General features: G+C 36.8%; 1 protein-coding gene across 1 annotated transcript in view; it reads left to right on the plus strand.

Annotated features, from left to right (window-relative positions):
* The window catches only part of LRRC1 (leucine rich repeat containing 1), a 131,756-nt gene that overhangs the window by 74,144 nt on the left and 33,880 nt on the right, over positions 1–23,732 (plus strand). Inside the window, exons 3-7 of the mRNA XM_045543763.1 lie at positions 8,106–8,184; positions 11,478–11,567; positions 22,580–22,636; positions 22,938–23,001; positions 23,393–23,467. Of these exons, the coding sequence (XP_045399719.1) occupies positions 8,106–8,184; positions 11,478–11,567; positions 22,580–22,636; positions 22,938–23,001; positions 23,393–23,467 (365 nt within the window). The remainder of the gene's footprint in view (positions 1–8,105; positions 8,185–11,477; positions 11,568–22,579; positions 22,637–22,937; positions 23,002–23,392; positions 23,468–23,732) is intronic.

A 23,732-nucleotide genomic window follows, 5' to 3' on the forward strand; every position in this document is an offset into this window, starting at 1 on the left:
ATCTGCCCTAAGACCAGATAGTGCACTTCCTCCCTGGTTCCCTTAGGTTGAGCTGCTGAAGATTTAGAGAGTGTGTTATCCTTGACTTCCACAAGTGGCACTTGTCTCCTGACCCTCACTCCTTTTTAGAGACAACATCGCTTTATGGCAAAGGTCCTGGGTTCTGAAGTGAGATGGCCTAGCGTCAAGTCTTGGCCTTCTCCCATACTAGCTGCCTAAAACTTGGGCAAGGCTCTTACCCTTTTGTTGCCTCAGTTTCCTCCTTCAGAGAAGGGAGATAACAGTCCCTTCCTTAGAGTTGTTGTGAAGATGTAAATGAGTTCATTGTGCCAAGTGTTCAGAGTTGTGCCTGACAGTTAGTAAGCACTCAGTACGGTTCTGCTGCTGCTGTTTTAGGATAACGATAGTAAAGGGTCTTCTGAATGCAGTGAGGCTGGAACCTGGTCTACGCTGAGACCAAACCCAGGATCCTGGCCTTGTTAGCACCTCGTACTAAGTAAGCTAACACATCCATCTTACTGTGGGGACAGTAATGCTGATGCAATCGATATAGATGGTTACTTACATAGCTCTTGCCCTATTTTTTGAACTTGCTCTATAATAGGTCCTAAGGTTTAAAATGTTATTCTTTGTGATTTTACAAAAAGACCAAGTAATTGATGGAAGTAATAATTTCCTTTCTTTAAGCAGTTTTAGTCTTTGTAAACTTTGTATTGCCAAGTGCCATCAACATGAATTAGATAATCTTAGAAAATAGCCACAAAAATGTGTAAGACTTAAGTTTTCTTTTGCTTTGTATTTTGTGGTATTCCCATTGGAAAGAACCTAGTGTTATAACTTACTGACATCAGATAGGTCTTGAAGTCAGGAGGTGAGGAGAGGATATTTATGTAGAACAAGAAGAAATGCCAGTGAGTAACTGATTTATTAAAAAAGAATTTATTGTGCTATCATAGACCAAACAGGCTGTCTGCCCATAGTCCTCCATGAAAGGAAATGCCCAGGAGTTTCTAAACTCACATATACTTAGAAGGAACTTGAGAGGTCACTGGGTGCAATCTTTCTCCATCACAAGAGGGGCTCTAACATGGTGACAGCTTTTCAGGAAAGGTCGTGTGGCCCACCTTGAGGATTCTGGGGCTGTGGGAAGAAAGCCTTGATTTCTTACAGAATCCTGTAGAATAAGCTTATGTATTACTTTTGGGGCAGAGGAGGGTGGAATCTCAACTGGCTGTTTAGTAAAAATGGATGCTGAGAAAAGAACATAAGTGCCAGGAGGGGCAGGGAATGTCTTTTTAAATCACTTTTTAAATGACAGTATCTATTGTGAAAGTTGTGTTCTGTCTCAGAAGCCCTCTGGCAAATGATGCAGGATTGTGGTCTGCCCTGTAGTGTGGAAGGAGACCTTTCCACTGACAGAGCTCAGGGCTGATTATGAATTTCCTGTGTACAGGCTGTAGCAATGGTTACATTGGTAAACTGTAGATTTTGTGTTTCTGTCTTTAAAGTACAACTAAAAATCTCACTGATTCAAAGCAATTCTAATTCAGAATAATGAAATGATAGAGTGGATCGGAAGTAAAGAATAGCTTAAGAAAGTTGTAGGGAAAAGATTAATTTTACAATCATTCTTAGATGTTTTGTAAATATCAAATTTTATGCTTTTATTCTTGGGCATATGTGGGACAAGGCTAGTTGGAATCAATAGAAAGTACAATTAAAACTTTTGTTTGTTTTACCTTATATAGAAGCTTGTACTGAGTGTCAAGTAGAAGTTTTGGGTGACATTCCTTAATGAGTAGATGAAAATCTCAATAATACTAAGTAATAGTATTTCTAATACTTGTATGCAAATAGATGCTCATACAGGGTTTAATCATTATTGTTTCTCAAATAGTTAAAACAATAACAAAAACCTTCTAAGTCTTATTTCTGTTACTGACACTATCTTTCAAATTACTTGGCCTGGAATGGAAAACAGTGGTCATCTCTATTGTTCCCCCAACCAGTATTTAAGTGTGCCTTTTATTTTACCCCCTTTATCCTTTTAATAAAGACCCTAAGTTGGAGGTAATGATGATCCCTTTTTTCTAGAAGAGAGAACTCCTTATCTAGCAAATTAATTGTACACAGCACAACCTGGCATATGGTAATCTGCTGTCAAGAGAACTTTCCAGCCTTCTCTCTAGATATTCCCATTTTGATATCCTGAAGTGCAGGCACAGTGTGCTGCTGTGCCCCAGGGCTCACGCTCTCCTCACTTTGCATCAAATGTCACATTCATGCCTGCGCTTCTCCTCTTCTTTTATTTCATTTGGTTCAAAGCATTACAGCATCCTTCTTTGTCTGGTTTTCTCCCTTCTCAACTTCTGCAGCACTTACATTATGATACACTGGCAATATTTAAAACTGCCTGTCGATGATCTATTTTACAGATAAGGAAATTGAGGCACAGATGGGTTAAGTCGTTTGCCCAAGGGTGCAACCTAGTAAATGCAGAAAACTGGTGCAGATGTCGCTCTTATGGCTGTTTGAATTTGATGGAGGACAAGTTGAATTCAAGAGAGACTATTCAAGAGGATATTGTCGTCATCTAGATGATTGGGGCCTGAACTAAGTTGATAACAACAGGAATGGACAGAAAAAGATGGCCAGGAAAAGTAATTAGAGCATAACAAAAGGATTTGGCAATTGAATGTGAGTATCTGAGAGTGAGGAAAAATTCAAATTACAATTTTTTTAATGAGGTAGGAGGTCAGGCTAGGCCTCATTGAGAAGGTGATTTTTTTTCATACATTTAATATTAAAGCTCACATTTGTCCCTAGCAGAATATTTGGAAATCAGTTAAAGGTGATTTCAGCTGGAAATAACCTGCAAGCTTAATAGTATCTCTTGTAAGAAATCCAGGAAGGACCAAGTGGTTTTCTTGCCTGTAAAACAGAGATAATATGTACCAAATGAAAGACCAGTCATCCTCAGAGACTTCATAATGTTAGTTTCTCATCCATTTGTGCAGAACCTACGAATTGCTTATGATATACTTAATACTGTGTTGGCTCTGGAGAATCAGCAACTAACAAGGCTAACATGGTCTTTCTTCCCAGTGAGCTTGGAGTTTCATAAGGGAGATTGACCATCACCAAATAGTTACTTAATTAAAACTGTAATAGATCTTACAAAGGTAAAGCCCAAGGAATTTGGGAGCAGGAGAACCCAACCTAATCTTGGGGTTCAAGGAAAGTGTCCCCGAGGATGTGACATATTAGCTGAGTATTTCAGGGTAAATAACTTGATTAAAGCAAATCAGTAATAGGTACTCTTTAAACCCCACTATTGCCTTTCTTGTCTAATGCCTTTATTTTTACAGGCAAACGTATTCAAAAGATCAAGTCACGAACATGCATGTGGTAGAAAGAAATGGTGTTGGGAGTCAGGACACCTGTGTTCTCTTTGCTGTCTGTTAGTTTATGTATACAAACAGTTTAGCCTAGAAAGAGACTGCATTCCCATAAACCGAACCTCTGGGTCAGCTCTGTTTGGACTTAGTCCAGCTGGGTTCTCTGGCAATTGCGTTTGTTATCCTCCGGTCCCTGAATTCCAGACCAGCCCTAACCAGAGTTTCTTACAGCCACTATTTCTCAGGCCTCAATGATGTTTCTGATGCTCTAAGTGATATTGAAGACTTCTAGCTGACTGATAGACCTTTCTTCTTTATTCTCTGCTGCTTGGATTTTTTTTCCTTTAATAAACTGGCAAACTGTAATAGAATTTGTGTTTTAATGTGTGGCTTGGTCTTCTTCCTTGGCACTTCTGAGACACTTCTTTTTTAATTTTAATTTTTTGTTTTCTCAGTGCTATAATTTATGAGGAGGCATCTTTTTTCAAGTTTTATTTTATTTTTAATTGAAGTATAATAATTGTACCTATTTATGAGGTACAGTGTGATGGTTTGATACATGTATATGTGTAATGATCAAATCAGGGTAATTGCATCTCTATCACTGCTAGCATTTTTCATTTCTTTTTGGTGAGAACATTGAAAACCCTCTCTTCTAGCTATGTTGAAATATGCAATATATTATTGTTAACTGTAGTTAATATGCATACTGAACAATGAAACACTAGAATTTATTCCTCCTATCTAACTGTAACTTTGTACCCGTTAGCCCTCTCCTTCCTACCCTCCCCACCTTTTGGTAACCACTATTCAGCTACTTCTGTGAGATCAACTTTTTTAGATCTCACTCATACCACATACGAGTGAGATCATGTGGTATTTATCATTCTGGGCCCGGCTTATTTCATTTATTAATAATGTCCTCCAGGCTCATCCATATTGTCACAAACGACAGGATTTCATTCTTTTTTAATGCCTAAATAGTATTCCATTGTGTATTTATACCACGTTTTCTTTATCCATTCATCTGTTGATAGTTACTTAGGTTGATTTCATATCTTGGCTATTGTGAATAATGCTACAGTAAACATGGGCATGCAGATATCTCTTTGACATACTGATTTTATTTCCTTTGCATATATACTCAGTAGTGGGATTGCTGGATCATATGGTAGTTCTATTTTTAATTTTTTGAGGAACTTTCATACTATTTTCCATAATGACTGTACTACTTTACATTCCTACCATTAGTGTATAAGTGTTCCCTTTTCTCTGCATCTTTGTCAGTATTTGTTATTTTTTATCTTTTTGTTAATAGCCATTCTAACTGGCATAAGATGACATCTCATTGTGGTTTTGATTTGTATTTCTCTGACTGGTGATTTTTCATGTGCCTGTTGGCCAATTTGTGTGTCTTTTTTTGAGAAATGTTTATTCAAATGTTTTGACCATCTTTAAATTGGATTTTTTTTGGTTAACATGTTGAGTTCTTCATATTAATATATTCTGGATATTAACCCCTTGTCAGATGCATAGTTTGCAAATATTTTCTCTCGTTCTGTAGGTTATCTCTCTGCTCTGTTGATTGCTTCCTTTGCTGTGCAGAAGCTTTTTAGTTTGACAAAATCTCATCTATTTATTTTTGCTTTTGTTGCCTGTGCTTTTGAGGTCTTATCCAAAAAATCCTTGCCCAGACCAATGTCATGAAGTATTTCTCCTGTTTTCTTATAGTATTCTATCTTACATTTAGGTCTTTGATCCATTTTCAGTTGTTTTTTGTGAGTGGTGGGATAACAGGGGTCTAGTTTCATTCTTCTGCATGTGGATGCCCAATGCCATTTACTGAAGAGGGTGTCCTTTCCCCAGTGTGTGTTCTTGGAGTCTTGGTCAAAAGTCAGCTGGCTGTAGATACATGGATTTATTTCTGAGTTCTTTATTCCATTCTCCATGTCTATTCTTATGCTAGAACCATACTGTTTTGGTTATTGTTGCTTTGTAGTATATTTTAAAGTCAGGTACTGTGATACTTCCAGCTTTGTTCTTTTTGGTCAGGATTGCTTTGGCTATTTGTAGTCTTTTGTGATTCCATATAAATTGTAGGATTATTTTTTCTATTTCTATGAAGAATGTCATTGGTATTTTGATGTGGATTGCAATGAATCTGTAAATTTCTTTGGGTAGTATGGACAACTTAACAATGTTAATTCTTCTAATCAGTTAATGCAGAATATCTTTCCATTTATTTGTGTCCTCTTCATTAAATTTCGTGAATGTTTTATAGTTTTCATTGTAGATATCTTTCATTACCTTGGTTAAATTTATTCGTAGGTATTTTTTTTTGCAGTTATTGTAAATGAGATTGATTTTTTTATTTCTTTTTCAGATAGTTTACTATTAGTGTATAGAAACCCTACTGATGTTTTTGTACATTGATTTTGGTATCCTGCAGCTTTAATGAATTCATTTATTCTAACAGGTTTTTGGCAGAGTCTTTAGAGTTTTCTGTAAACTTACGTCATTTGCAAACAGGGACAGTTTGATTTCCTCCTTTTCAATTTGGATGCCCTTTATTTCTTTTTCTTGCCTAATTGCTCTGTCTAGAACTTCTAGTACTATGTTGAATAAAAGTCGTGAAAGTGGGCATCCTTGTCTTGTTTCAGATCTTAGAGGAAAAGCTTTCAAGTTTCCCCAGTTCAGTATATTAGCTGTGGGTTTGTTGTTTATTGTGTTGAGGTAGTGAGGCACCTCTTTTCTCAGCCTTATAGATTGTCCCCCAGGACCTGAAGTAGTGGCAGGAAAGAGGGACTGCCATGGAGTGTCCAGAACAACCAGCACTTTTTAGACCAAGGCGTGGCCTGTTGCTGCCTCGTTTGCCCGAACAGTGGTGTTACTCCCATAAAGGATTTATGTATGTTCGTTCATTCTTGAAGCATGGCATTGCCATGACTCCAGCTGGGAGGGCCAGCACTCAGTGAAATAGGCCTGTAGTGACAGACAAGGCACTTCATCTCTCTGAGCCTTAGTGTCTGTTTTGTACAATGAAAGTTAATGTAATTTATTCTTGAGGGGATTAAATAAGATAATATATATTAGTATAAAATAGGCTACCACTGTATTTGTACTTCCAGGCTCCACAAATGTTCGTGAGTTTTAAAAGTTGATTTCAGGCTTACCTGTAGACACCTATGTGTGTGTTTGTGTGTGTGTGTGTGTGTGTGTGTGTATCTTTTTGAAACTAGGATCATAACATTTGTTTTTCAGTATTTATATGACCATGCAAGGCAGAGAATAGTGTGAGGAAAATATTACCACAGATTCAAATGTTTTAGGCTTTTAAATTTTAACTGAAAACTTTCATGTAACATCTGATTCCTTTGAGGTTGTTGTAGCAGGGGCTTCATTTTTCCTTTATTTCCCCCATCTCCCCACCACCTCCAATTGAGAAATATTAAGTATATTTTAGCTAAGCTTGTGTCAGTTGAAGAAACAGCATGGGACCAGGAGAACCTTTTCTATTTTAGCCTTTCTCAATGTTAAAATGTCCAAAATAAATGTATTCTTGAAATTAAATGCTATGAACTAACCTTTTAAAGGCCTAAATGCTATAGTCTAAGCTTTTGTACCCAGAGAAAGATGAATTTAAGGCAACAAGTTTGGTCATTTTAAAATCACAATATTTTAGTGGCCCGTAAACATGGGGAAAATATTGAGCCTCATTTGTAATACAAGAAATATAAAATAAAATGTTGCCAGACTAGTTTGCCAGTAAAATTGGCATTTTTTTAAAATGTAAAAGAAAGAAAAGGAGAGATCTTGAATTGAGTACCTTGTATAGGTGGATAAAAGTATAAATAGGTATAACCTTCCCCCCTAAAGCAATTTAACAGTATTTTTAAAGTATTGTAGAGATGGTAATGCTTTTGACACAGTAATTCCAATTCTTTGAACTTAGCCTAAGGAAATAATCAGAAATGGGCATAAATATAACATCAAGAACTTTGAAACAACCTAAGTGTCCAACAATGGGGCATTGATTTAATGAGGTATAAAAATATATGCAGTGTGCTTTTCTGCCGTTAAGAATGGCAAACTGCTTGGAAAAATGGTAGAGGAAAAAAGTTTGTAAAGTAATGTAAAGTGAAAAAAAAAATTGTCATGGACCTAGTATTGTGAAATATAATCTATACACACACTCGTGTGTGTTTGTGAGCACATGCATGTAAGAGTGACAACTAAAAAAATATATCAGAATAAAAGATTATCTCTGGGTGATGGGAATATTGGTGATTTTTATTTTCTTCTTTGTACTTTTCCATATTTTCCAAATTCTTAAGTTTGTAATTGGAAGAAAATCTATAATTTAAAAATGTACCACTGTAGAATACCTGGTACTGATGCAACTATATGAAAGCATAAAGTCTCGTGGGAATTATAACAATGCCACCGGTGACACTTGATAGAATGGTGGGACTGGGTGGTAGTGGTGGTGGTTTTTAATATTTTTCTTTAGTGTGCTTCTGTTAAGAGTGTATCTTCTATTAAGAAAGCAAATATAAATAAGTGTAGAAAAATGCTTTATAAATCCATGCCATATTTGAATGGAGGTAGTAATTTTTAGATATTGTCTTCTGACTGTGATCCATCTTGAGAATGATGAAAACTGTTAATAATGGTGGTAAATGATAGACATTTTCTTTACTCCTACAGATATTCCTGAAATTCCAGAAAGCATCTCATTCTGTAAAGCACTACAGATAGCTGACTTCAGCGGAAACCCACTGACTAGGTAATCTTTCTGCTTACTTCTCTATCTATAGTGCTAAGGACATATTCTTTGATAGCCAAGCAAAGAACACAGCCAGATTACCCATCTTGGAGGTGCCTACATGAATCACTGTCTTTATGAAGGATGGTTGATTTTCATAGGCATTTGTTTATAAATAGCCCTGTACAAAAAAGGCACACTATGCTACTTGTAGAAACATTAAACGGATGTTGTTGGGATAAGGGAGGCACAGTGGAGTGTACAAAACAGGAGGAGTGCATTATGAAGAATTGTAGTAGTTTATAAATCCCAATTGATCTGTCTTGTGGAATAAGACTGAGTTCTGAACTCTGAGAGCTTACACCAGAGTTATTCAAGGAGAAGTGGTATTAGAGTTGTTTTGTTCCACTCTAGTTATGAAACATATTTACTATCTCAACTTGCCTCCAACTCTCCTTTAAAAAAAAGAAAACCCTATCAACATCATTATTTCCTTACTTTAGCAATAGCTGTGGGGATTTCTCTGGGGTTATCCCTCCAAGTAAAGCCACCTGTCACTGTTTTACTACTTATTCCAGCTTTGCCCTTCCTGGTGTGACACAGCGTGTTGCCCAGGCATGGCTGAGTGGTGTTGCCATGAGCTTTTCCTTATAGCTCCTGGCTTAGTCATGAGTCCACTGACCACGGGCTTCCAGGCATCAGTGTTGTCAGGATAATTGAATTGGTGCCTACCTGGCAATGCAGAAACAGGCCTTGGGAATCTGTTGTAGAGGTCACTCTGGGCCAGGTGGGTCCATTTCTAAGATTTCTCAAGATGCTGTAAGCAACCTGAGAAGAAGAAAGATACTCTTCTCTTCCCTTTCTTTCTTTCTTTTTTTTTTAATGTAGGAAAATTGAGATTAAAATTTGCAATTTATTTCACCATTTCAGAATTGCTTGGGATTTCTTGGGTAGGGAGTGCTGGAGAATGCCCTAGTTTTATTTTTCCCATACATTTTATTTTTAAGAAGTAAATATATTTTTAAAAATATTTTTTGTTTTCCTTCCCTGAATTTCAGTGATTGTTACTTACAACACTTATTACTGAAAAATAGTAGGTAAGCTGTAACCTAATAGCTTTCTCAAGTCTTATGCTCTTTCCTAAGCATCTTCCATGGAATTGTCTCTCTTCCTAAAACCTTTCTGTAGCTCCTTGCCCCTCTGAGATGAAATTAGAACGCCTTGATATGCTATGCGAGCCTCCCCTACCCCCTATGTCTGACCTCGGTCTGTCTCTGCACGCTTATTGCCTGTGTCAGACGTCATTCTCTGCTGTAATACAGTGCTTGCAGTTGGTTCATTTCATGCCTCTCTCTTCTTGGCTCTACCAACCCTTTGAGACTCCTTTAAGATGCAGCTCGAGCATTACACGTTTTCAGGATGCTTTTCCCAGTTTCTCTCCACGGGCCTCTCTTCTGGGCTTCTGTAACACTCTCTGTGTAGATGTTTCATAACACTTGAAACTTACACTTAAATTATCCCTTTGACCAAGACTCTTAAACTGGACTGAGAAATTTACTTGTATTCCTGTATTATTTATTATTATATCTCCCACCCTACTATAATTCCTGGAATGAAGTAAGTGTTCAATAAATGTTTGTTGAACTAAACTAGGCTTAAGGTAGTTTCTAGGGTTCGGTAAGTTGGAAAATACTCATTATGCTGCTATTGAGTTTTTTAAACTGCTCAGTGGCTGAATCCCCTTTTCTATTTCTTTAATTTTCCTTTTCCAATGTCTACTGACATTTGACTTTACCATTGTCTCAAGACTCTCAACTCAACTAGAACACACCTCGATTGTGTGAGCTTTTACTCATTTTTATCCTGGCCTCATATTTGGCAAGTTTCTTAAAGCCATTTTTATTTGTTAGGAGTGCTGTTTTTTAAGAATTAAGATGACATCTATGAGTTGAAAGGATTTAAAAGTTATTTACCTTGGCCTACTTCTTTAATGGTTGAAGAAACTGAGGCTCAAATAGGTTAAATTACCTTTCAGGGGAAGCTTGGACTACAGTTCATTTCTCCTGACCTCAAGTCTCTGCTTCCTCATCACAGCTATATTAGTTTGGCTCTTAATGTTAACAGGCCATAAAAAAGAAAATCAGCTATTTAAAATACATTTTCCTTATGTTTAAGAACATTTTAGCTAGTTTTAAAATTACAAAATGATATATACTTTCTGGTAAAAACTCAGAACAGATAAGTTGCATCTTTTGAATCATAAGTAAAAATCTTACCACTGTTGGTTCCTAAGAAAATATTTCAGTGGTTATAAACATTCCAGTTAATACCTTGATCTTGTGGGCCTGGATTTGATTTTGAAGTTTAAAATTAACCTATATTAAATGTCAAATTATAACATAGGATTTTTTAAAAAAGGAACCCAGAAAGAGAAAAGTGAAAGTTCTAATCTAGAGACTATCACTAAAGCTAGAAGTTTCTCCCCGACTGAAAAAAGTGACAGGTATATGTTCTGTTGTCTACCTTAGGAGATGTATGTGTAAGGACCATCAGCATTTTAGATGCAATGAGATCCTTTTGCCTTTGTTAGGTTTTTTCACTCCCTAAATACTGGTAACCATAGAAATATTGAAACTAAAATTTCTTTGTAAATTTTAAATAATTTTATTTTGAAGTCTTGGTATTCTGCAGAGTTTAAGAGACATATAAAAAATGTCCTTTTTTGTGTAGAACACATTGAAACATACAGTTATGTCTAGTGATTGGCATCTTAAATAGAATTTTAAAAAAGTTAAAAAAAAAGTAGCAATTGTCTGTCAGCTGATCAAGTCTAAGTAATCTGTAGCTTTGCTCTGAGTATTATAAACTAGAGGAATAAAAATTATTGAGCAGCTGTCATGTGTTTTATTATAATCTCATGGGCTGACAAAATTTTCTTTTTATTTTCTGCTAATCAATAAAGTATTTTCACTCTTAGGCATTTGTAGCTGCAGCAGTAGTTTATCATTTTCTTTCATAGAGCTTTCAGTAGTCTTGCAACATTTTTTCCCCTTTGTTCTTAGAGCTTGCTTGCCTTTCTTCTTTATTTCTGGATCACTGTATCAACAAGTATTTGCCCCTGTAATTTTATTAAGTAGATGAAGTCTTTGTTTTTTTCTTATATGTGTCTTATATGTAGGAAGACAAAGCAAACATGCCGTATATAATGTGTTTTTTAGGAGATTATTTTAATTAGCATATAGAAGAAATCATTATGTTTAGTATATACTATATAAGCACTTTTCTTTTTAAATTTATAACATTTTTTGTTTTAGGTTACCAGAAAGCTTTCCTGAATTACAGAATTTAACATGTCTTTCTGTAAATGACATCTCACTGCAGTCTCTGCCTGAAAATATTGGCAAGTAAGTTTTTACATGAAGTTTGTGTATGTATCAAGGTAAAAGGGTGTTTATCTCATCGGCTCCACCTTCCTTCCCTTTTACAGCTCAGTTTTCTACTCTAAAAGTCATTTACTCATTCTTCACTATTTAAGAAAGATCGTAGCCGGCTTTCCATGTTTGCATCCAATTGCCCTTAAATTTTAATGGCTAAAAAGGGTGCTGCTACTTGTTACTAGTAAAAAACCTAATTTGTTTGGAAGCTCTTTTTAAACTCATGGATTACAAAGTAGTTAATTTAAGCAAAGTAGCATGTGTCATATAGGTGGCTAGTAAATGCTGTTAGAAACTACCACTCAGTAATTTAAATCAAACGACTCTACTGAAAACTTAAAGTGTGTGCCCCTAAAGAACAGGTATGTCTGACAGTTGTGGGCTGTGGGCCTGAGACCACGGGGTGAGAATGGTGTGTTTGGAGAGCAGGAGTGGAATTAGGAAAGGGTGGAATGACGTGGGCACGTTTCCACTTTGCTGGCTTAGAGATCAGGGAGGGCCTAGCCATGGCAAGAAGTAGAATCCTTTGAAGAAAATGTATGCTGGTGAGTAAATGTTCGGTTATACGTTCCCACAGATTGATTAACTGAATTATTTTAGCAAACCTTTTTCACTTCTTCAGAACATACAGTGGGTTAAATCAGACTGATGGAGTGGCTTGTGCCTACCAACTTAAAATGAGAGCCCCACTTGGCTGACCTAACATTGTAAATGATGTTCCCTTGTGTTTACCTGTCCTGCCCACGTTCCAAGACAAAACAGAAACTTGCTCTTTGAGAACCAAGTAAGCAGCTGAGCACAGTTTGACACATCTGTTCTGCGAAAGTTCTCTTTCTGGAGGTCTATGAGAATTTTCGACAGACAGCTTTGCCTCCTCCTTCCCCTCCTGTGCAGGCAGAAGACGACTGGTTGACTCTGATTTCAGCCAGCAAGTTGTTGTTTTTCTGAGGAGCACACTGATGTTGTAGCTTTAGGCCAGTAGACTTGCTGATTAAGAATTGGGCCCTTAAATTCTCTGGAGGGGAAGGAGACAAGAAGCCCCAGCACACCCTGGGTTTATGGTGTAAGTTGCAGAGGTAACATTAGTATTCTGAGGATTTCATGCACTTATACTTCACTTTTGCTGTATCAAGTTTCATATATTTGTAATTTAAAAATTCTTAAATACGGTAGCCATTTAAACACCCAAACGGATGCTGCCCTCCTCCTCCTCAGGGTCTCTGGAACTAAATCCCTCGGTCCCCTCTGTCATTCATCTCAGCACACCGCTGCCCATGTGGCTGTCCCTTCTAGGCCCTGATTTCTGCCCTCCCTCCTCCCCGTTTTAGGTCTTTTTCAAAAGGTTTAATGCTTTGAGAGAAAATATGTTCTTATTAAACCAGAGTGCCTCTCTCACCCTCTACTACACTGTTTTGATGGAAACTGTTATTTAATAATTATTTTAGAATAAATTACAATAGTAATTATCCCATATCTTCTGTTGTTGTCTGTACCTGTTTTTGTCAATATTGAGGATTTCTTGTGTATCTGCACTTTCTATCAATAATAAGGGTGGTGTGTTTTTTGTTTTTAGACTTAATCAGCCTGTGTTACTATTATAGCATTGTGTATACCGACTGTACACAGATAAAATGCCACTTTGAGCTTGAAATTAACTGACTGTTCTTAGGTCAGTTATTAGGACTGTTATTAGCTCAGAAATTAAATGAGAAATAGAGAGTTTCCTGTTCCTGGTTGTTAATAATATTTGTTACCACAGCAAGAAACTATGATTTCTTCCCACTGAATTTAAGATTTATGCATGCTCAAGAAACAGCCTGTTCTCACTTAGTAGAAAGACACAATCGAAGAGTAAACTCTTCCTTTGAGAAGACTGAATATCCCACGTATTCTAGACCATGCTGAAAAGGCACTTGAAATAGTTGAAATAGTGAATTGTTGAGGAAATCTCATATATGCATAAGTATACCACATTTTAAGCAAATCGTTATTTAAAACTTACAAAATTTCCTCATGGAAAGCAATCTTCAGTTTTTCAAAGGATTCCCAAATGGTTTCTTTAGAGCATTTAACACATTTATTAATAGTTAACCAAATATTTAGTAACCAATACAACTCAGAGATAATAAGGTTTTATTAAGAAAGCACACCTATTTGATATTCCAAAAAATTTGAAAGGGCATGAAATGGCCATTTGAATGGTTGATATTTACTGTCGTCTTTGTGGAGTCCAAAGTGGAGTTTTTGCATAAGTGAACCCCGCTTTTGTGGTCATGTGAGTAAGCCACACTAGCATTGGCCTTTTGAGCATCAGTGGAGACAAAGCTTCTGTCTTTCCTCTTGGCACCTAGCACGGTACTTGGCAATACTGGGAAAGCTACGGATTTCTCAAGGCCTTGGGCCTCCTCAGGGTGGGCAGGGGTGCCCATGCAGAGAGGGGAAGTCCAAAGCCCTTATCTAGGATGAGCAGACTCACAGTGCCTTGAAGCTGAGGGCACCTGCAAGCATCTCTGCCATCATGTGTTCAATTTGCCCAACATCAGTTAATTTAAAGAGTTTTTGGGAGTTGATGACCGAGCTGGAACTGACATATGGTCCCAGTCCTGTGCTTTTCCACTTCTTTATCCCACTTTCACTGTAGAACAGTTGGTTCTAGGGCCCTTAGGGGCTCAGTAAGTTTTTCTTAGTGCTCCTAGAAATAGCTAACAGTTAATTCATGAAGTAGTTAGGTCCAAACGTATTAGTCAGTATTTATGTCCTAACAACCTAGCAGGGGTCTGAAAAAGTAATACATATAAATTGAAAGAATAAATATTTTTTATTTTGTTCTTAAGTATTCCCAATTATTTACAGTAAGTTCTTATGTAACATCATCAATAGGTGCTTGAAAGTGGCAACTTTAAGTGAAATAGCATATAATGAAACTGATTTTACCAAAACAGTTTCCAGAACATTTTAATACTGAAGATATTTTTCTACAGATCAGTAGTATTAATTTCTACTCAAGTAAGGCACATACTGCATTTTTTACTTTTTAAAAGTGAGTTACTCTGTGGATGACATGATCTTATATATTAGAAAATCCTAAGGAATCCACCACAAAAAACTATTAGATCTAATAAGTGAATTCAGCAAGATTGCAGGATACAAGATATACAAAAAGCAGCTGTATTTCTCTACACCAACATTAAAAAATTCAATTTATGAAGCACCAGAAAGAATAAAATACTTAGGATAAATTTAACAGCAGTAGTATAAGACATATACACTGCAGACTAAAAAAACATCATTGAGTGACGTTAAAGAAGACCTAAATAATGAGAGACCCTCATTATGTGTTCATGGGTTGGAAGACTTAATATTGTTAGGTAGCTATACTGCTGATATTGATCTACAGTCTCAGTCCCCATCATAATCCTAGCTGGCTTTTTTGCAAGAGTTGACAAAAAAATCCAAAATTCATGTGGAAATAGAACAGCCAAAACACCCCCATGAAAAGTGAAGTTACAGGACTCACACTTTCTGATTTCAGAACTTTACAAAGCTACAGTAAATAGGATTATGTGATACTAGCATAAGGATAGACATATAGATCAATGGCATAGAATTGGGAATCCAGAAATACACTCTTATATTTATGGCTAATTGATTTTGACAAAGATGTCAAAACAATTCAATGGGGGAAATAATAGTCTTTTCAACAAATGCTGTTGGGGCAACTGAATATCCATATGCAAAAGAATGAAGTGATACCCCTACCTCACACCACAGGATCAGAGATCTAAATATGAGAACTGAAAATATAAAACTCTTGTAAGAAAACAGGTAAGTCTTTGTGACATGGGATTAGGGAATGGTTTCTTAGCTATGACACCAAAAGTCCATGTAATGAAAGAAAAAATAGATAAATTGGACTTTATCAAAATTAAAAACTCATGTGTGCTAAGGGACACTGTCAAGAAAGTGAAGATAGCCCACAGAATAGGAAAAAATATTTGCAAATTATATGTCTGATAAAGGCCTAGTAACTGGAATACATTTAATATTTTTACAACTCAGTAATAAAAAGAAAATTAAAAATGGGCAAAGGATTTGAATAGACATTTCTCTAAAGAAGATACGCAAATGGCCAATAAGCATATGAAAAGATGCTCAACATCATTAGTCATCAGGGAAATGCAAGTCATAACCACAATGAGATATACCACTTCACAGGATGATTATAATAAAAAAGATGAATGATAACAGGTGTTGTGTACAATGTGGAGAAATTGAAACCCTTATATGTTGGTGGGAATGTAAAATGGTGTAACCGTTTATAAAAGTTTGTGCAGGCCCCCCCTCAAAAAACTGAATATAGTTACCATGTGACCTAGCAATTCCCCTCCTACCTATATATTTTCAAAAGAATTGAAAACATCCACACAAAAGCTTGTCCATGAGTGTTTATCGCAGCAGCATTATTCATAATAGCCAAAAGGTAGAAACAACTTGAATTTTCATCAATGGCTGAATGGATAAACAAAATGTGATAAATCTACACAATGAAATATTATTCAGGCTTAAAAAGGAGTAAAGTACTGCTGTATGCTACATGGGTGAACCTTGAAAACATGTTGAGTAAAAGAAGCCAGACACAAAAGGTTACGTAGTGTATGATTCCATTTATGCAAAATGTCTAGCATAGTCAAGTCCATAGAGATAGAAATTAAAGTATTGGTTACTAGGGGCTGAAAATTGGGGGGAGGAGATAAGGAATGACTTCTAATGACTTCTTTTTGGGGTGAGGAAAATTTTCTGTAATTAGATAGTGTTAATGTTTATATACCTTATAAATAAATATACTAAGAACTACTGAATTATATACTTTAAAAAGGCAAATTTTTATAGTCTGTGAATTATATCTCAGTGAAAAAAAAAAAAAGAATGGACATTCAGCAAACTACCTGGGGAACAGAATGGGGTGGGGCACCTGCAGCCTCAAAGCCACATGTGGCCCTCTAGATCCCAAGTGCGGCCTCTCATCCAAGTCAAAACTTCACAGAAGTTTAGATTCAGTGAAAAGGCTGCACTGAAGGATCCAGAAGGCCATGTGAGGCCCCAAGACTGTGAGTTCCCCACCCCTGGAACAGGCTGCTTTGTCTTTACTTTGTGTAACTCTCTCCATGTGATTCCATATTCTTTGCCGTTAAAGAAACAAATATTCTCCAAAAAGAAGTTAGCCGAAACATCTCTTAACATCTTTACTCCCTGTTTCAATTTTCTCAAAAAATAGCATTCTCAGAGAAGAAGGAATATATGTAATGAATTAGTATAGGGCCCCAAACAGCTATCAGTCACTAAGTAGTTATTCTCAATAAACATTTAATTGTGACAATTTGCTGATAGAAGTGGAGCAAGTGAGTGGGCCCTAGGTTCTCTGGCAGATTGAACTAGAGCGTGTGGGTCTGATTTTGTGTCTGCTGCCCATGGGAATGGTGACCTTAATTTGAGTGAGCTTGAACTAAGAGAGCCATGTGGCCTTGCCCACAAGGCCTGGTGCTAGGCTGCTTAGCTATATTGCCTTAGGAGTGCGTGCTGCCTAAGAGGAATAAATCTTTTTTGAAAACTGTTTCTATATTTAATGCTTTTTTGTTGAGGCCTGGGAATTACTACAAAATGTTTATTATTTCAGAAACAAAAATAAAGGTTTATTTAAAAAGTTTTCCAGAGCAAAGCCACCATAAGGAAATTTGTGACCAAAGATTTCTTATATACTAATTTGATGTTGAAAGAGCAGAACTCTTATGAACACATAAGCAGTTCCCCTTTCCCCATCATTGTTGTTTTCCCCAATCAGATGTTGTCATAAATGTTTGCAGATTTTGTATTTTAATGGTTTTACTGTGTACTGCCATTTGTTTGCTTTGGTATAGCTTAACTTATTTTACTCTTCTTAATGATTTTGGCCACCAAATTGAAAAAAAAATCCAAGTGGATTAAAAGGGTTTTTAAAACACAGTGGAGAACAGATGTAAATTCCTAAAAGTAACCACTCATCTAGTCCTTGAAATAGAATCCTAAAAATACAGTTGGCCTACATTCTGACTTACAAAAGAGTATAACTTTTGTCCCTGCTATTATGAACTGTGCAAAACACTAAGTGTTAGTGTGCTGAGAAGAAATACTTCTTGCACTGTCTTCCTGCAGGAGCTTGTTAGGGGTTTTCCCCCTCCCACTCTGGTGGTAGAATGGTAGGAGTTAGCAGGGAAAATAGAAAATCATATTTTTTGTAAGAGGAGGAGGAGGAAGGTTATTCCAGCAGTATTGCATAGAAATTAATTTGTCAGAAATTAAAATTGAAGGGTGAAATGACTTAATAGGATTTTCTTTGAAAAAGGTATGAATATAGAGACAATTAGATACTATACAGGTGTTGAAAAAATCCTGGTATATACAAATAAGAAATGAGACAAAAATATGTCAGGGAAAGCAAAGTGCCCGATGTGTGTTGGATGCTACCTTTTTAGTTTAAAAAAAAAAAAAAAAAAAAAAGGACTATATATTCATAGCTCCTTGTCTTTGCATAAAAGAAAGCAAGAAAGCCCTGGATGAATACTTACAAAATTTTTTAAAAAGTTGATTTCCTGGTTTTGGTGGTGGGAAGCTAGATTGATGGGGGTGGGGGGACAAAGGTGGGAGGGAAACGTTATTGGATATGTTGTTTTACATATATGTAAATGTATTACCAAGTCACAAAATTGACTTTACCAATTCAGGTAAGAAGCAGTAGAACATACATAGTGGTTAAGAATGCAGGTTGCCTAGTGAATCCTAACTTTCCACTTAGCAATTTTGTGAGATCTTGTTCAAGCTCCCTCTCTATGCCTTAGTTTTCTCATCCATGAAGTTAATTCTTGTAAAGCAGTTACAACATCATCTGTCTTATAGTAAGTTGCCAATATCATTATTACTAGTAGGACTGTTAAAGACTAGAAATTCTCCTAGTGCATCTCAAGTGTTTAATTTTTTTTATCACATTTCTAAAAGTATTAGAAATACCTGATTGTTTTTGGGATCTCTATACTATCATATTTTAATGGAAGTAACGGATAAATGCGTGTGGAGTTTGGGTCTCCTTGTCTGTCTTGGCCTAGTGACTAAGTGCTTAGGTTCTGAAGTACACAGAATTAGGTGCAAATCTCCCACCCAACACTTCTCAGCAGTGTGTTCTTTGCTAGGTGCTGTAAGAGATGCAAAGATAATTCAATAGCTTGCCTTGGTGGAAAAGGCACTGTCTGAAGTCTTGATTGTAGAAGCTATATTCTGAAAGACCAGGCAAGGAGATCATTCATTCATTCACCTTATATGATAATGTCTCTAGTCTGATTCTGCATTTAGGCAGATTCTGTTTTATGTCAGCTGTTACTACAGCAGTCTGGAGAACCACCTTCTAGAGTGAGCTGGTGGGTTCTGCATTTTGGTCGAGGACTATCCAAAGCAAGCTACTGATGACAACCAAACTCATGGTTTCATTCTAGAATCAGTTAATGGTACTCTAAACTGAGAAAAATTGTCCAATGATACTCAGAGGTTTGGGCTCATATGGGAGGTAGGAGTCTATAGTCCAAGCTATTTCTTTGCTTTCTGTTCCTCCTTGTGTAGTGGGTCGCCAATTATGGACAATGTGTGATAAGTTAAAAATTGGCTGATGTAAGCTGGACAGCCTGTCTTCCGAGGAGGTTTTCAGTGGTGAGGATGACTACTGTGACTAATAGCATCTTGTAGCAATCTTTCTGAAGACCCAGACTCAAGGCACAGATATTGTGAGGGACCCAACTGCACTTAGGGACAAGGGCTATCTTAAGAAAATAAAGCAGAAACACTGGCTCTGTTAACTTGAAAATATATTATGCCCTAATTGCCATGATAGATATGATTATGTTCATTTTAGGGAAAATTGAGATCGTGTAGTGAAGCATCTCAGCCAAGCAAGCCCAGCTAGTTAGTGAGGGGCAGGCCTGGGATTCAAGCCTGGGCCTCGGGCTTCTCAGACTGTGTGTTCTCTTTAGAGTGGCTTTCACCCATGGCCCAGAGAGTCTGAATATGAATGCTGAGCTTCTTTATTTTAAATAGTTTAAAATGAGAAAGGCTATTCTTTTATACACAGGTTGAGCATCCCAAATGCAAAATTTTGGGATGCAAAACACTCCAAAATCCAAAACTTTTTGAGTGCCAACATGTCACTCAAAGGAAATGCTTATTGGAGCATTTTGGATTTCAGATTAAGTATATTGCAAATACTCCAAAATCTGAAAAAATCCCAAATCTAAAACCCTTCCAGTCCCATGTTTTTCAGATAAGGGATACTTAACCTGTACTTTATTTAAAGTTAATTTTTAGTTTTGAAAGGTTACAACAATATGACTTTTTTGTTTTTGATGTGTCCACATTTTCACTACTTTCACAAAACAATAGAAACTATGAGGATTTGTAGCCAAGAAGTTTTTACTTCACAGAATATAATATCTGGGTGTTAGCATGATGAGGGTGGGAACTGTGCCATAAATCCATGGACATTTTAGCAGTATTTTTGCTCCAGCATTGTTTGCTTATAAGTAACCTGTGCCTTGGGTCAAATTTTGACAGGCAGTGGCAATTCTGCATCACACATACAAGTTATGTTTGTTCTGGCACAACATTGGTTCAGGAAATAAGCAACTTGTCTGTTACCCCAACAGACCTATGCTTTTTACCCTTAAGACAAAATTTAAATGTGTATCACATTCTTAAGATGACATAAAACAGCAAAATCCCGGTGCTGCTTGGTGTGTTTAAGAAGGTAAGACTTATGTATGCACCTAAAATTGAGAGGTGTTTTTAAAATTTAAATGAGAGAGTTCCAGAGAAATGGAGACCCCTGGGGATGCCTCATGGTGAGGTGAGGACAGGAGCTTTGGCGTTCTGCTAGGTTCTAATTGTGGCTTTGCCTTTTTCTAACTAGTGGACCTCACACAAAGCTTCCTCTCCTAATGGCGTCCTGGAAGCATCCCCAGTATGCTGGGTGGTGACTGGAGGGAGGGGCCCTGCACAGCTCCTCCTGCCTTAGGAGCTGGTTTCTCCCTGCGGCTCCTCCGGTCCATGCTATAGGCAGGAGATGCTCAGACCCAGGCTGTGGGAACCTGGCCCCACGCTCAGCATGGAGCCCTGCGTGCAACTGCTTTTTCACATGCTTTGAATGATGCCCAACGAGTCAAGTTTTTGAAGCAAAGAAGGACTTTTTCCTCCTTTTATTAGTGGATGTCTTAGTTTGTCAAAATAGGTGTGAAAATAATGAATGTTGAATAGAGAAGATGACAGTCCTAGCATTGATTTTTAAAATTGAAATGTGAAAATAGCTAAGGGATTACCACCTCTCCAGTAAAACTGGCTAGGGGTTACAGGAAAATTTAAAACTGAAAACAGAGCCTTTTGGTTTTAAACTTTTCCTTTTTGAAGTGTTACTTCTCCCCATTATCTACAGGTTGCTTTTGGAAGTAGGGACTGGGGGGTGTACTGCTCACCCTCCTCCCCATCTGCTTGTTATTTCTTCTACATAAACACTTGGTTGAGAGACAGTAGAATTAGATGACTGCAACTACCCACCTAAGTTACATTTTATTTGAAAAATGTTGTTATTAAATTCACGATTACGTATTAGTGAGGATTTGGGGTTTTTTAAAAGAAATATTTGAAAGAGTTTTGTTTGCTTGCTTTTGCTTTAATTATGAAAGCTATTATTTTCTAAAATTGGAGAAGGAGATACAGAATTTGTGCACTTCATAGTACAGTTAAAATAGATTTTCTGGCAAGCAGGTTTTAAGCATTTAAATATACTATTCACTTAAATTTGCATTTTCCAGTGTTATGAAACCAGCTTCGATAATACACATGATTCCAGCTTTTTTGTGGGAGAGAGAGAGAATAGAGGATTAAGGCAGATTAGAGTGTTGGGATAATGTCTGACTTCTTGTGTTCTGTATGCTCAGAAATAAAATTCCTCCAAATCTGAATGTTACTACGGTGATACCAGTAAAACATGAGTTTTTCAGTTGGGATAGAATTTAGTACAGTGCCTGTTGGGGTAACAGACAAGTTGCTTATTTTCTGAACCAATATGTTGTGCCAGTGCTGACATAACTTGTGTGTGTGAGCGTTTGTGATGATGCAGAATTGGCACTGCCTGTCAAGATTTGACCCAAATAATCAGTGTCTGGGGAGAACATCTGTCTCATTCCATTGTGCTCCTGATAGACTGGATTACACCCCAGAGGCAGGAGAATCTGCTGAAAAGAGCATCATTCTAGGGTTTAATAAAGCTAAAAGCAACATTATTATAGCTACCATTTATTAAATCAGTCTTTTGTTCCAGGCACTGTGCAAGGTGCATTATTACATTATCCTTTATGCATTTAAATGAAAGTTATTTCCCTAGAGCTGCCACCACTTGCTGTATGAATTTATGATCTGAAGAGAGCAGTTGGGCTCTCTGAGATGCCCACTGCTTTAAAACAGAGATGGTCTCTCATTGGTGTTTGGAAGAAGAGCTCTGAGCTCTGTGAGATTAAAGGCATTACTGTTTTTATGGTAACAGCACATTTTTGACATTCTAAAATCTAGAAGCACATATTCAGCTTCTATCTTGGTCCTGGGAGTGGTTGTTTCTTAATGGCTGGTGAGTTATTTCCACATATCACATGTACAAGGTATTTGAGGGTGCCTTGTAGTCATGACAGACCACTCTTTTATTAATTATTAATGTTTTAAAATTGAAATTTAGGAGGTAGTGATTCTGTTGTTTTTAATAGGAATGGGAGGTGATGATGGGAGGTATTTTTGCTCCAGGAAGTGACATACAGGGTTTTATTAAGTGTTGCTGCTTGTTGAGTGTGTGTATGGGGGAGGGGGACCAGGAAGAATCTCAGGAATTCGCCTTATGCTCTTTTTCTTCTGTTCATTTCTAGTCTTTATAACCTGGCTTCACTGGAATTGAGAGAGAATCTTCTTACATATCTTCCTGAGTGAGTCTCTGGGGCAAATAAGAGGAGATTTGATACAGAATGAATTTAAATATTACAAAAAAAAAAAAAAAGGACTACAGTATTATGTCAAAAAAGATCCTGTGTTCTTTGGAAAGTTTGGGAGATGCCAACTTCCTCTTAATAGTCCTTCCTATGCAATATTTTCTACCACAAAAATCCAAATGGATCTTATTTTTGGAAACCAGTACAAGTGAGGAATGCTATTAATATGCTATTAATATATTGCTCAGCATTTCTAAATATTCTCTAAGTGCTTTTTTTTTTTTTTTTTTTTAAATAGCTCTCTTACCCAGTTACGAAGACTAGAAGAACTTGATTTAGGGAACAATGAAATATATAATTTGGTAAGTCTGTATCAAAGACAGATTTGAATTTAACTTTGTCCTTAGTTATGATCACAGAATATTTTGGGGAGTTCTGTAGGGGTGCTTATGAAGTCAGTATTTCCACAAATATAGCTTGGAAATATTGGAGAATATGATTTGGTATCACACAGGTTAAGAATTACGATTCAAGGGTGGGAGGTCAGAAGTAGAGGTGATGGGCATAGCCGGAAACAACTGGCATTATTGGGGAACGTTTGGGGCACTTTTAGGAAGGGGACTTGATATTAGAGAAGCACCAGCAACTATCCACTGTGGTACACGATTATTAACTGACAAATTAGGATTCCTTCTTAATGGAAGACTGAAAATTGGATCTTTTGTTACCATAACATTATTTTTTTTGTTTCAGCCAGAATCAATCGGAGCTCTCTTACATCTAAAGGATCTCTGGTTGGATGGAAATCAACTGTCAGAATTACCTCAGGTAAGTGGTAATTTCACAATGTTTCCCCCAAAACAGAGAATAATAACAACAACAACAACAAACCTTGTGTATTCCTTGCCTCTACATAAGATTTTCTTGAAAACCAAAAACACTGATTGAAAAAAGCACATTTGGAACAGCATTGAGCATTCATCATTCTACACGGCCATAGAAAACCTCAACCCACCATTTCTAAAGATAGTAAATGTATCCCTTAGTTTGTGAAGTCTGTATTTTATTTCATCCTTGCTACCCATACAGCTTA

Source organism: Lemur catta, chromosome 2, assembly GCF_020740605.2.
Source record: "Lemur catta isolate mLemCat1 chromosome 2, mLemCat1.pri, whole genome shotgun sequence".
NCBI lineage: Eukaryota > Metazoa > Chordata > Mammalia > Primates > Lemuridae > Lemur > Lemur catta.